General features: G+C 46.9%; 1 protein-coding gene across 1 annotated transcript in view; it reads right to left on the reverse strand.

Annotated features, from left to right (window-relative positions):
• Window positions 1-415: 415 nt before the first annotated feature.
• The window catches only part of zranb3 (zinc finger, RAN-binding domain containing 3), a 55,935-nt gene continuing 41,104 nt past the window's right edge, over window positions 416-15,246 (reverse strand). The window contains exons 15-24 of the mRNA XM_045209296.1: window positions 14,206-14,716; window positions 11,575-12,066; window positions 10,176-10,297; window positions 9,526-9,627; window positions 8,920-9,062; window positions 6,508-6,660; window positions 5,341-5,499; window positions 4,992-5,184; window positions 3,620-3,751; window positions 416-1,240 (exon numbers count right to left, since the gene is read on the reverse strand). Coding sequence (XP_045065231.1) covers window positions 1,142-1,240; window positions 3,620-3,751; window positions 4,992-5,184; window positions 5,341-5,499; window positions 6,508-6,660; window positions 8,920-9,062; window positions 9,526-9,627; window positions 10,176-10,297; window positions 11,575-12,066; window positions 14,206-14,716 — 2,106 coding nt within the window. The 3' untranslated portion in view covers window positions 416-1,141. The remainder of the gene's footprint in view (window positions 1,241-3,619; window positions 3,752-4,991; window positions 5,185-5,340; window positions 5,500-6,507; window positions 6,661-8,919; window positions 9,063-9,525; window positions 9,628-10,175; window positions 10,298-11,574; window positions 12,067-14,205; window positions 14,717-15,246) is intronic.

The raw sequence follows: 15,246 nt of genomic DNA on the forward strand, positions 1-15,246 counted from the left end.
CCAGCTGCTGATGTGTATCTGTAGCCTAAATTCTAAACAGAGGAGCTGTGAAATGATTCAATAGTCTCCCTCCGCAATGCCGATCACCGACACACAGGTCTACTGTTTCCATAGTAACTTATCCTTCCTCCCACTCTCCCTTCTTTATTGAGTTAACTCCTTTTAGAAGAACACAGGGGTGCAGGAAGATAGATAGAAATGGCAGAAGGTGGATATTAATACCTTTCTGTTGGACTTCAAGCGATGCACATCGCACAGTACATTTTCTGCTGTGAGATTAAGTTATTCTGTACTTCTGTACATTCCTAATAGTGGTCAAATGGTTTGCCTGGGAAAGCCCTCCTACACTCCTGAGAGACGTTTGGCTTTGAAACAGCCACCAGCACACAGACAACAGTCAGTCAGATCACTCAACAGGAGAGAGACAAATACAGGTTTTATTTTAATTTCAGTCAAGTTTGTTCATCCATTCATGCTCAGTCTAACAAATCCAAGACACCAGCTAAAACAGTAGGCATCACAGGGACCTTTCAACTAGGCTACATGTAGAGGACATAGGAAAAGACTTGCTTGTGAAATCCTGTCAAGATGTAAACTAGAGTATCACACATCTCAGGGTTTTTCTACCAAGTTTGCACAACCTAAAATAGCAGCGAGCGCTCAGCAGGCAGGCAGGCACTTCAAACAGGCAGCAGCCTGCCCAGCTTGGTTCAGTTCAGCCTGCATCTGAGCTAGATAAGCCCGTTATAAATCAACCCAGGCTCACTGCTGACGGTTCGGGGGCAACATGCGAAGGAGCAGAGTTGCGCATTTGGAACGTTTGCATCTGATACAGGCAGCATTGTTTAGTTAACTCTATTCAGGTAACTCAACAAAAGCAACCCTGAAACAACAGTCTTGAGTTTTCACACCAACACTCTCAATGATCGAACTTCAACATTATGAAATTGAAGGAAGAGGCTATGTTCCTCTACATTGCATCGGATTGCTAGTGAATCCATAACATGGACAGTAGTGGCAGCATTGAGAACCAACTGTGACATGCAGCCTACTTCACAGAGATTGCAACATACTCAAGAACCATCATTCCCATGTTACTCAATAGTCCTTCCTTGGTTGAGGAAAACATTTAATTTAATTTTCATTTCTTTATGAAGAAGCGAGTGATGTCTGAAGCCACCTTGGAGGCTGCCAGTCCTTTCTTCTTCTGGCTTCTGTCTTTGGCTTGCTGACTTGTCCTCTGTAAAACAAACAGCATACTGACATCAATAATCTGTCCTCTGTAGAACAAACAGCATACTGACATCAATAATCTGTCCTCTGTAAAACAAACAGCATACTGACATCAATAATCTGTCCTCTGTAAAACAAACAGCATACTGACATCAATAATCTGTCCTCTGTAAAACAAACAGCATACTGACATCAATAATCTGTCCTCTGTAAAACAAACAGCATACTGACATCAATAATCTGTCCTCTGTAAAACAAACAGCATACTGACATCAATAATCTGTCCTCTGTAAAACAAACAGCATACTGACATCAATAATCTGTCCTCTGTAGAACAAACAGCATACTGACATCAATAATCTGTCCTCTGTAAAACAAACAGCATACTGACATCAATAATCTGTCCTCTGTAGAACAAACAGCATACTGACATCAATAATCTGTCCTCTGTAAAACAAACAGCATACTGACATCAATAATCTGTCCTCTGTAAAACAAACAGCATACTGACATCAATAATCTGTCCTCTGTAAAACAAACAGCATACTGACATCAATAATCTGATCTGATATACACTGACTGGTGTTGTATTATAACATGGTGGTGTATTATATTATAACATGGTGGTGTATTATATTATAACATGGTATTATATTATAACATGGTATTATATTATAACATGGTGGTGTATTATATTATAACATGGTATTATATTATAACCTGGTATTATATTATAACATGGTGGTGTATTATATTATAACATGGTATTATATTATAACATGGTGGTGTATTATATTATAACATGATATTATATTATAACATGGTGGTGTATTATATTATAACATGGTATTATATTATAACATGGTATTATATTATAACCTGGTATTATATTATATTATATTATAACATGGTATTATATTATAACATGGTATTATATTATAACATGGTGGTGTATTATATTATAACATGGTGGTGTATTATATTATAACATGGTATTATATTATAACATGGTATTATATTATAACATGGTGGTGTATTATATTATAACATGGTATTATATTATAACCTGGTATTATATTATAACATGGTGGTGTATTATATTATAACATGGTATTATATTATAACATGGTGGTGTATTATATTATAACATGATATTATATTATAACATGGTGGTGTATTATATTATAACATGGTATTATATTATAACCTGGTATTATATTATATTATAACATGGTATTATATTATAACATGGTATTATATTATAACATGGTGGTGTATTATATCATGGTGGTGGTTTGAGAGGGCATATGGCTTGGTTGTAATGAAGCACCATGTGGGACTGAGTGTGTATAAGAACACAAGAAGGAGTGGGGACCAGAGTGGACCTGAGTGGACCTGAGTGGACCAGAGCGGACCTGAGTGGACCAGAGCGGACCTGAGCGGACCTGAGTGGACCAGAGCGGACCTGAGTGGACCAGAGTGGACCAGAGCGGACCTGAGTGGACCAGAGTGGACCAGAGTGGACTAGAGTGTGTATGTGAACAGATGGAAGAGAGTGGACCAGAGTGGACCAGAGTGGGGACCAGAGTGGACCAGAGTGGGGAACAGAGTGGACCAGAGTGGGGAACAGAGTGGACCAGAGTGGGGACCAAAGAGGACCAGAGTGGGGAACAGAGTGGACCAGAGTGGGGAACAGAGTGGACCAGAGTGGGGAACAGAGTGGACCAGAGTGGGGACCAAAGAGGACCAGAGTGGGGAACAGAGTGGACCAGAGTGGGGAACAGAGTGGACCAGAGTGGGGAACAGAGTGGACCAGAGTGGGGAACAGAGTGGACCAGAGTGGGGAACAGAGTGGACCAGAGTGGGGAACAGAGTGGACCAGAGTGGGGAACAGAGTGGACCAGAGTGGGGACCAGAGTGGACCAGAGTGGGGAACAGAGTGGACCAGAGTGGGGAACAGAGTGGACCAGAGTGGGGACCAGAGTGGACCAGAGTGGGGAACAGAGTGGACCAGAGTGGGGAACAGAGTGGACCAGAGTGGGGAACAGAGTGGACCAGAGTGGGGAACAGAGTGGACCAGAGTGGGGACCAGAGTGGACCAGAGTGGGGAACAGAGTGGACCAGAGTGGGGAACAGAGTGGACCAGAGTGGGGAACAGAGTGGACCAGAGTGGGGAACAGAGTGGACCAGAGTGGGGAACAGAGTGGACCAGAGTGGGGAACAGAGTGTGTATGTGAACACAAGGAGGAGAGTGGACCAGAGTGGACCAGGTCCCTTGTGGTTACATGGCAGACGGTGCGGGTTGTCCAATGAACACTGTGTGTGTGATGGGGTGTGTGTGCATATGCACAGTGTGTGTGTGTGTGTGTGTGTACTGGACTCTTACAGTTCTGTGGCAGATGGTGCAGAGTGTTTGTAAGTTGTCCAGGGAACACTGTCCTCCTCCACTGTAGACGGGTCGGATGTGGTCCACTTGCCAGAACTGACCCTCCACGGGGGCACGGATCATCTCATTCAGCTGGACACAACACAGAAAATTGTAATAAATACATTTCTAAGTAAAGGGTTAGTTTTGTGCAGTACAGAGGCCCTGTTAGTGTTAGGCCAAATCCAGCCATTGATCTGTGAGAGAGAAGGTACTCGTTAGGTCTTTACAGTAGAAATGGCAGAGCCAATCAAACAGGCTCTTGGCTGAGCGGAGGCTGAGCTGTGGGAGAAATCAATGGAGGATCTGACAGTCCTGGACAATCTATTTACTGTGAGCTGATAAAGAGGAAGACAGACACACACACAGGCTGAGAGAGGACCTTGTGTGTCTACAGTACAGTACACCCTCTCCACCCACACCCCCTCCACACACACACACCCCCTCCACCCACCCACACACCCCCTCCACACACACACACACACCCCCTCCACACACACACACACACCCCTCCACACACACACACCCCCCTCCACCCACACCCCCCTCCACCCACACCCCCTCCACCCACACACACACCCCCTCCACCCACACCCCCTCCACCCACCCTCACACCCCCTCCACCCACACACACACACCCTCCACCCACACACACACCCCCTCCACACACACCCCTTCCACACACGCCCTCCACCCACATATCTAATAGTTCATCTTCCCCCAGCACAAAGCAGCAGATTCCAGGGAAGATAGAAGGTGTTGGTGTTGTTGTAATCCCCTTGAGCAGTGTGTCAGTCAGCAGTAGAGAGGACTGATTCCCTCTCTTTCCCTCTCTTTCTCCTCTTCTCTCTCTCTCTCCCATTGTATAATATAATATACTAAAGCCTTTCGTCTCTCCCCAGATGGTTGGAACAGGTGCAACCCTTCTGTTCTCAATGCTACACACTGATTTATATAATAAGTGGCTAAAATTGTCCAAATGGGTACTATCCATTTCAGTTGAGTGTTTTCTGTAGAACTTCATTAATGTGATATGCTAATTTGAGAAGAGAGAGATTATGCTGCGTTTTGATAAATCCAGTTGAAAATTAGCCCACATCAATAGTGGGACTTTTACACTCCTGTACTTATCTATTCTCTGTGTCTGTGTTGATTTGTGAAGCTTAAAAAGCTAATTTCGGTAAAGGGCACATTAAGTGATGTAGAAGATTGTATCCTGGCTAAGAGAGGTCAGGTAGTGTAGGTCAGACCCCAAACACAGTAATGGAACGGTCCTAGGTCCCTCTCTGTATCACTCACCTGTTGGGGGCTAAAGAGATCCAAACCAACCAACCTGTTTGAGTGACAGCTGGGCCAGCCAGGTGTTCTCTAGCATCTCCTTCCTGTGTGTGGGCGGGGCGTCGCGGACCTTCAGGTACAGCTGGTGGGCTTGCAGGCCGCAGCTCTGACACACCCCCTGCTCCGTCTGCAGTACCCGGACACGCATATATGCCTGGCTGGAGCGCAGCTGGAACTCCTCTTGACACCTTTAATAGGATAGATGAAGTAGAACAGAACTACTTTATTTTTCCCCATGAGAAAACATTTAGTTTGTAGAGCTTTAATAAAGGAAGACAGTAGGCCTGCTAGGATATACAACATCACTGACCTGTTAACTTGGCTTTACTAATGCTGCTACTTACTTTTGGCTACAGAAGCGGGTGTCCCAGGCCCCTCCGGTGGACCCACAGGCCTTATGGCAAGACAGGCACAGGGGCCGACCTTCACTGTCCACCGCCTGTAGGTACCCAGCTTCAGCCTCTGACGGACCCTCAGGAGGCTCTGGGTGCACCTCAGATGTCCTGGGGGGAGGAGAGAGACAGACACACAGAGAGAGAGAGAGAGAGAGAGAGAGAGAGAGAGAGAGAGAGAGAGAGAGAGAGAGAGAGAGAGAGAGAGAGAGAGAGAGAGAGAGAGAGAGAGAGAGAGAGAGAGAGAGAGAGAGAGAGAGAGAGAGAGAGAGAGAGAGAGAGAGAGAGAGAGAGAGAGAGAGAGAGAGAGAGAGAGAGAGAGAGAGAGATGTCAGTCAACTGCCCAACAAGTGAATAAACAGTATTAACCCACTGGGCACAGATTGGTTTAATGTAATTTCTTTGAAACAACGTTGATTCAACCAGTGTGTACCCAGTGGGGAAAATATTACTATACAGTTACAATGCATTAATTCAATAGGAACATCTACATCTAAGCAGGCTTTTGGGAGCCTGGACATATGGTTGTTAGCGGTGTGTGCCCTCCTCCTGGCTGGAGAGGCAGAGGGAGAGGAAGGGGAGCCTGGACCACTGCCACAGTGTGTGTGTGCTACAGTGTTCCACCAGGGTACTGCCCGTTGACATATTAGGGAACAGATGGGACACGGCTCTCTGGAGCGCCCCCGATGGTCCTCAACCAATCAGCAAGACTCGCTGGGTGAGAGAGAAAGAGCCAGTCCCTGTGGTGGTTGCCATAGCGATGTGCTCCATCTATCCACCAAGCCGTCGGTCCCTTGCCTCTAAAACAGTGGATTATAGCCTGGTCCCTCTGTGCTAAACACTCACTGGTCCCACAGCATCTTGTAAAGGCCAGGACATACAGTCTCAGAAGACATAGACAAGAGTTCATTGAGCCTCACTGGCGAAACCCACGAAAACACAGACTTACTTCAACCACCTAAATGTCAACTGAGGACACATTTAGTTCCTTGGGTATTGAACACAATTGTGCAGACAGGACATACAGTGGTCTTTCAATGTAATATAATTCCAATGTCGAGGAGAAAGTTTTACAACATGAACTAGTGTTGCTATGACTATAGGAGACTGCAGACCTACTTCACTGGGACGGCGGTAGAGGTGTTGGGTAGCGAGATAGAGGTAGATCTCCTCTTGGTGAAGAAGCTCTCCTTGTTGACCATGCGGACAGTTCCTCCATCACACTGGGCCTTACTGAGAGAGGCCTGGGACACGTCTTCTTTGGTTAGGTACCTGGATGAGGGGAGGAAGAGTATGGTTAGGTACCTGGATGAGGGGAGGAAGAGTATGGTTAGGTACCTGGATGAGGGGAGGAAGAGTATGGTTAGGTACCTGGATGAGGGGAGGAAGAGTATGGTTAGGTACCTGGATGAGGGGAGGAAGAGTATGGTTAGGTACCTGGATGAGGGGAGGAAGTGTATGGAGGGATGCGGGAGGAGAGTGGGAGTTTGGTCAGGATGGAGTGAGGAAGAGTATGGTCAGATACCTCGATGAGGGGAGGAAGGAGGAGGAGAGGAAGAGTATGGTCAGATACCTGGATGAGGGGAGGAAGGAGGAGGAGAGGAAGAGTATGGTCAGATACCTGGATGAGGGGAGGAAGGAGGAGGAGAGGAAGAGTATGGTCAGATATCTGGATGAGGGGAGGAAGGAGGAGGAGAGGAAGAGTATGGTCAGATACCTGGATGAGGGGAAGAAGGAGGAGGAGAGGAAGAGTATGGTCAGATATCTGGATGAGGGGAGGAAGGAGGAGGAGAGGAAGAGTATGGTCAGATACCTGGATGAGGGGAGGAAGGAGGAGGAGAGGAAGAGTATGGTCAGATACCTGGATGAGGGGAGGAAGGAGGAGGAGAGGAAGAGTATGGTCAGATACCTGGATGAGGGGAGGAAGGAGGAGGAGAGGAAGAGTATGGTCAGATACCTGGATGAGGGGAAGAAGGAGGAGAGGAAGAGTATGGTCAGATACCTGGATGAGGGGAAGAAGGAGGAGAGGAAGAGTATGGTCAGATACCTGGATGAGGGGAGGAAGGAGGAGAGGAAGAGTATGGTCAGATAGCTGGATGAGGGGAAGAAGGAGGAGAGGAAGAGTATGGTCAGATACCTGGATGAGGGGAAGAAGGAGGAGGAGAGGAAGAGTATGGTCAGATACCTGGATGAGGGGAGGAAGAGAAGGAGGAGAGGAAGAGTATGGTCAGATACCTGGATGAGGGGAGGAAGGAGGAGGAGAGGAAGAGTATGGTCAGATACCTGGATGAGGGGAGGAAGGAGGATGGGGACACATCAAAGAGGAGGAATCTTGAAGAAAGGAGGAGGAGGAAGAAGAGAGGAAGGGGCAGATCTGCATGAAAGAGAGAAGGGGAGAGGGGACTCTTGGGCTTCAAACAGCGCAGTATAGAGAGGCTGGATGAAAAGACATGAAAGCTAGGTCCAACTGACAGTAGTACTGAGAGGTGTGGGGCGGAGGGTGTGTGTGTGTGTGTGTGTGTGTGTGTGTGTGTGTGTGTGTGTGTGTGTCTAAAAGGCTAAACTGATCCTATATCAGCAGCACTCCTACTCGGACTCTCTTTGTGAATACAGCCCTGATCCTTTAGGATAACCCAGCACAGCACTACAGCAGAGTCTAACTGACTACAGGATAATCGCCTTCTCAACCAGCTCCTTACAACAAGATAATCGCCTTCTCATCCAGCTCCTTATTACAAGATAATCACCTTCTCATCCAGCTCCTTACTACAGGATAATCACCTTCTCATCCAGCTCCTTACTACAGGATAATCACCTTCTCATCCAGCTCCTTACTACAAGATAATCACCTTCTCATCCAGCTCCTTACTACAAGATAATCGCCTTCTCATCCAGCTCCTTACTACAAGATTATCGCCTTCTCATCCAGCTCCTTATTACAAGATAATCACCTTCTCATCCACTCCTTACTACAAGATAATCACCTTCTCCTTACTATAAGATAATCACCTTCTCAACCAGCTCCTTACTACAAGATAAACACCTTCTCATCCATCTCCTTACTGCAAGATAAACACCTTCTCATCCAACTCCTTACTACAAGATAATCACCTTCTCATCCAGCTCCTTATTACAAGATAATCACCTTCCCATCCATCTCCTTACTCCTGTATTGTATTAGCTCAGTCACAGAGTGAATCTCTACCTCTGTAGGAACCAGGGTTCCCAGTTGGACTTAGTTTCTACCATACTTTCTCAGCATGAAGTCTTTAACCAACATATCATCTTTGGAAATCAGCTTGATGTGCAGTCAATGGGGTAAACCTTGATTGGCCTTGATTAGAGAATAAATCCCACATTCTGTCAAATCAGTGGTTTGCAGAGTCAGATTTCCTCCTACGTCCACTGTGATTGGCTCTTGAGACACCCCCACATGAACCTGGATTAATCAGTGATTAGCTGATGCTGCCCTGGGCACCAACACAGGAGGATGGAGACATAGGACAGGTCCAATCCCTCCCCCCCACCTACCTCTTGGTGCTGCTGTGTTTGCGCTGGGTGCTGGTCAGCTCGTCCAGGGCCAGGACTGGGCTGCAGAACAGGAGACCACTGCGGCGGATCAATCTCTGCTTCATGGCTGTCAGAGTGCTCCACTGCTGCACAAACCTCAAGATCTGACCCACACAGAGGGAGTCACATCAACACCACATTAAAGCAGTTAAACAAAGACACAATCTGTAATTTGTTTTATAGCCAAACGGCAGCCACAGTAAATGAAATGACCATTGAACAGTACCTTTAAATGCCTCCCTCTAGGTGACAGCTTCCCTGTAGTGACTACAGTGATGTCTCCCTCTAGGTGACAGCTTCCCTGTAGTCACTACAGTGATGTCTCCCTCTAGGTGACAGCTTCCCTGTAGTGACTACAGTGATGTCTCCCTCTAGGTGACAGCTTCCCTGTAGTCACTACAGTGATGTCTCCCTCTAGGTGACAGCTTCCCTGTAGTCACTACAGTGATGTCTCCCTCTAGGTGACAGCTTCCCTGTAGTCACTACAGTGATGTCTCCCTCTAGGTGACAGCTTCCCTGTAGTGACTAGACTACAGTGTTGTCTACTTGCAGGTCAAACAAACCGACCTGTGTCCTGTTCTCTCTGCGTCTGAAGGCTTCAGGTAGGTCCTCCCAGCTGTCCAGTTTAATGTCCAGAGGAATGAAGTTCCAGTGCAGTGGACTGTCCTCCTGATGAAGAGAGAATAAATTAGACAGCTTAAAACACATTCACACACTTCAACTGGGCATCGCAACCTATTTTAAAAAGACATTTGACGGCCAATTCCTCATACGTAATACTTTACATTTCGCTGTTGATTAAATCAATTTCTGAATAATGTGAGTGGCCTAGGATTAAGCAACTCGGACATGATTTAAAAGGGTAAACCACATCTGATTTATGCCTTAAAAGGGTATTATTATGTTGAAGAAGGTAGATAGATGCTTATCCTTTGATGGTACATAAGAGGTCTGTCACAGAAAATATTCCATTAACATTTCAATTGGTCACTCATTTCAAAGACATGTTAGACTCCAGGTATTAAAGGAAAGATGGGAGATGAAGGAGCAGGAGGAGGAGGAAGAGGAGGAGGAGGAGAGAGGGGAAGGAGGAGGAGGAGGAGGAAGAGGAGGAGAGAGGGGAAGGAGGAGGAGGAAGGAGGAGGAAGGAGGAGGAGAAGGAGGAGAAGAAGGAGGAGGAGTAGTGTTGAGTACAGAGTAGAAGCACCGTCATGTACCTTGGAGTAAAGATAGATACGGTCAGTGTTCTTGCTGGCGCAGAACTTCATGTTGGGGTACAGGGGGAGACTGGCCATAGTGTCCTCATCATCAGCAGGACTAGATACACTGTCTGTCTGGGCTGCAGGGAGGGAGAGAGGGAGAGAAAAGAAAGGTCAATACGGTCTAGGGGTGAGGCTCCCGAATGATGGCAACGCCTGCAAGAAAAGGTAAATTGGTGGAAATTAGACTCTATAATCCATCTAGGAGGGACCTCCACAGTCCACAGGAGCCTTAGTTAGAATAGAGAGGATGTCTATGTAGGTGGGCGACAGTATATTGTTGCTGTTTTAGTTCTAACTGAATTTGGTGTGATGTGAATACTGCATTAAAATGGGGCGGTTTATAAGACTGGGGTAATTCATCTTACAAAGTACTCTTATTAGGATGTCACTGCACAGAATATGAACGCTAGCTGCCCACAGTAGACCTCAGGGAGTTAACTTGTCATTCCACAGTCCTCCTTGGTCTAATTGGTCTGAGTCACCTTGTCTAGTCTTCTAGAATCTAATGCCTCTCTGTCGTCTAGAATTCATTATCTCTCTCTCCCTCTCTCATAGGTCACTTTTATTGGTCCACTGCACTGTTCCACATTAACCCTGAGACTGAGGAATGGCTGTCTGTAAATAGAACACCCAGCCACTAGTGTCACATCACCATCAGAAGTGAGTGACATGACACAAGGCCATTAGCTGCCATTCATTGTCCACAATGGGAAAGACAAGACGAGGCAGGACTGTTCTTTTTTTGTGTTTTTTTGTTGGATCTGGACATATTTCTGGATCAGAATGTGTGATGTGTTTTGATGACTCTGGATGAAAGCATGCAGGGGTGTTTGGAGCTGGTTGATGCTGTTGAGGGTGTTAATTAATGTACTGACAGACAGACAGACAGACAGGCTGGCGAGGGGCGATAATATGACTCCTCCTGACACATACATACAGTAGACACGTCTTCTTCTTACGGAGTTATTGAATAAATTCACTTCTGTTTTCAGAATGCAAAATACACATAAAATAAAATCAATTCCATGAACCTATACTTCAGAGCCAGTTTAATCCCATATGGCATGATGTGAAGAGAATAAACAGGCAATATCCTTTACTACAATAACAACAACAACAATAATAATAATAATAATATAACAATAATAATAATGATAGTAATATGCGTTACACACCCCCTTACCCATTCACCACACATGGGAGGGAGGCAGCATATTGATGATTACCTCAGAGTGATCGATATCATTACAGCATTATACCATCTGGGTAACTATTCACCCCAGACAATATCCCCCAGAGGAAAAGACAAAAGGGAAGGAGGGAAGGAGGAAAGGGAAGATTAAAGTTGGATTACCATCAGTGTGATCATGAGGGGCTGACTGGTTCTCTACTGGTGATTGTTTGCCTTTGAGCCTCTCCTCCTCCTGATCTCTCTGTTGACTGTCTGTCTGTCTCTCCTCCTCCTGATCTCTCTGTTGACTGTCTGTCTGTCTCTCCTCCTCCTGATCTCTCTGTTGACCGTCTGTCTGTCTCTCCTCCTCCTGATCTCTCTGTTGACCGTCTGTCTGTCTCTCCTCCTCCTGATCTCTCTGTTGACCGTCTGTCTGTCTCTCCTCCTCCTGATCTCTCTGTTGACCGTCTGTCTGTCTCTCCTCCTCCTGATCTCTCTGTTGACCGTCTGTCTGTGGTACAGTTGTACCGAGAGAGGCAGGACCAGGACAGGGGGTGTCCTCCTGCTCGCTGTCTGACCCAGAGAGGATGATCCAGGGGTGTTCTCTAGGGGTGGACTGATCAGGCCTGGAGCCTGGGGACACAGCATGTGAACCTGTAGACTGTGAGTCTGGAGCTGAGAGGTGGAAAAGAGAAAACACAACCAGGTCCTTTATAGATTGACATGTAGCCTAGCAGTTCATATCAGTGTATAACACATGGAAAACTACACAGATTAGATTTATACAGTTGTGTTCAGTGAAATGTACATAGGCCAAGATTACAGTAAGTAGTCCAAAGAACTGTTAGGGGAGCAGAGACACAATGCTTCACACAGTCACAAAAATAATGCTTGAATTCAAATGTGAGCAGCTGCTTGTTGAGAGAGACAGATTCTTGTCATTCTGCTCAGACAGTGTGGAATACTTGTGACTTGGTGACACGCGGTGAAAACTAATAAAATGCTGCTGATATGTTGAAAAGGAGCAGGATACGGGACATCAATATGTAACTGATTCTCAACTCAAAGTTAATCTGTGGGCAATCTTTGGATAAATTGCGACATCCTGAAATTGTTTTATTTTGTTGGGTTTGTGGACGTCGCAGAACAGTGGAAGAACTAACTTCTAATAGACTAATTCATGATGTTTCCATTGTGAGGTGTGTTTCTGAAAGGCCATCCTCTTATAGATTTTCTCAAATGTCACCTGAATTTACCAGCGCCCCGACTCCGAGCCCCTACAATTAACGAGCTGAGGGGACAAGAGACTGCAGCTCAATTCTCCTCAGACTAGTCTACTGTCTGCCAAACAAGACATTCTCCTCAGACTAGACTACTGCCTGCCAAACAAGACATTCTCCTCAGACTAGTCTACTGTCTGCCAAACAAGACATTCTCCTCAGACTAGACTACTGTCTGCCAAACAAGACATTCTCCTCAGACTAGACTACTGCCTGCCAAACAAGACATTCTCCTCAGACTAGACTACTGCCTGCCAAACAAGACATTCTCCTCAGACTAGTCTACTGTCTGCCAAACAAGACATTCTCCTCAGACTAGACTACTGTCTGCCAAACAAGACATTCTCCTCAGACTAGACTACTGTCTGCCAAACAAGACATTCTCCTCAGACTAGACTACTGCCTGCCAAACAAGACAGTCTCCTCAGACTAGACTACTGCCTGCCAAACAAGACATTCTCCTCAGACTAGACTACTGCCTGCCAAACAAGACATTCTCCTCAGACTAGACTACTGCCTGCCAAACAAGACATTCTCCTGACGATTCTAAAAAAGTGATCTTTGTCAATGTCTGTGAACGCAATATGCATTTATTTACTAATGCTGTGATATAGTAGTGCTTATTATCTCTGCATTTCCTGTTTGGTTACAGTGATTACAGTGTCATGTTTTGAGAGATGTGAAGTCTTAATACCATCAGAGTTGTTGCTCGGCCTCTGTTGTCATTACAGATCTGACGGCCTGGTAAATTCCCCTTCTAACATGCTGCCTGTGCTGTCAGCTATACCATGAGAGAACTGTGTTTGTTTGCTGATTAGATATCAAACATTACGCACCTCAGTCAAGCATGAAATGGAGCAGATTTTGTTAATGGATTGTGTGTGTGTGTGTGTGTGTGACAAAAAACATACAATTGTAATGGTGTGTTTGATCGGTCCTTGATGATTGAGATCGAGCTAGTCTAGCATAGAAGTAAAATGTATTTTCTAGTGATTATATTTCTATGATTGAGACAACCCTCCTCTAGTGTTGACAGACAGTCAGGTGCCTGTATAACATCCCCTACACCAGCGCTATTGTCTGTCAGCCTTACAGAGCACCAACCCAGCCTTACAGAGCACCAACCCAGCCTTACAGAGCACCAACCCAGCCTTACAGAGCACCAACCCAGCCTTACAGAGCACCAACCCAGCCTTACAGAGCACCAACCCAGCCTTACAGAGCACCAACCCAGCCTTGCAGAGCACCAACCCAGCCTTGCAGAGCATCAACCCAGCCTTACAGAGCATCAACCCAGCCTTGCAGAGCACCAACCCAGCCTTACAGAGCACCAACTCAGGCAGCCAGAGCACCAACCCAGCCTTACAGAGCACCAACCCAGCCTTACAGAGCACCAACTCAGGCAGCGAGAGCACCAACCCAGCCTTACAGAGCACCAACCCAGCCTTATAGAGCACTAACCCAGCCTTACAGAGCACCAAGCCAGCCTTACAGAGCACCTACTCAGGCAGACAGAGCACCAACCCAGCCTTACAGAGCACCAACCCAGCCTTATAGAGCACCAACCCAGCCTTATAGAGCACCAACCCAGCCTTACAGAGCATCAACCCAGCCTTGCAGAGCACCAACCCAGCCTTGCAGAGCACCAACCCAGCCTTGCAGAGCACCAACCCAGCCTTGCAGAGCACCAACCCAGCCTTACAGAGCACCAACCCAGCCTTACAGAGCACCAACCCAGCCTTACAGAGCACCAACCCAGCCTTACAGAGCACCAACCCAGCCTTGCAGAGCACCAACCCAGCCTTGCAGAGCATCAACCCAGCCTTACAGAGCATCAACCCAGCCTTGCAGAGCACCAACCCAGCCTTACAGAGCACCAACTCAGGCAGCCAGAGCACCAACCCAGCCTTACAGAGCACCAACCCAGCCTTACAGAGCACCAACTCAGGCAGCGAGAGCACCAACCCAGCCTTACAGAGCACCAACCCAGCCTTATAGAGCACTAACCCAGCCTTACAGAGCACCAAGCCAGCCTTACAGAGCACCTACTCAGGCAGACAGAGCACCAACCCAGCCTTATAGAGCACCAACCCAGCCTTATAGAGCACCAACCCAGCCTTACAGAGCATCAACCCAGCCTTGCAGAGCACCAACCCAGCCTTGCAGAGCACCAACCCAGCCTTGCAGAGCACCAACCCAGCCTTGCAGAGCACCAACCCAGCCTTACAGAGCACCAACCCAGCCTTACAGAGCACCAACCCAGCCTTGCAGAGCACCAACCCAGCCTTACAGAGCACCAACCCAGCCTTACAGAGCACCAACCCAGCCTTACAGAGCACCAACCCAGCCTTACAGAGCACCAACCCAGCCTTACAGAGCACCAAACCAGCCTTACAGAGCACCAACCCAGCCTTACAGAGCACCAACCCAGCCTTGCAGTGCACCAACCCAGGCAGGTAGCAGGGTTATTCTGGGTTATTATTACTGAGAGACAGACAGGAGGGATGCTGCTGTGTGAATTCCCTGTGCTGCTCGGTCATGATGGATGGAAGAACAGTGAATCCTTTAAAGACTG

Source organism: Coregonus clupeaformis, chromosome 30 (genome assembly GCF_020615455.1).
Source record: "Coregonus clupeaformis isolate EN_2021a chromosome 30, ASM2061545v1, whole genome shotgun sequence".
Taxonomy (NCBI): Eukaryota; Metazoa; Chordata; class Actinopteri; order Salmoniformes; family Salmonidae; genus Coregonus; species Coregonus clupeaformis.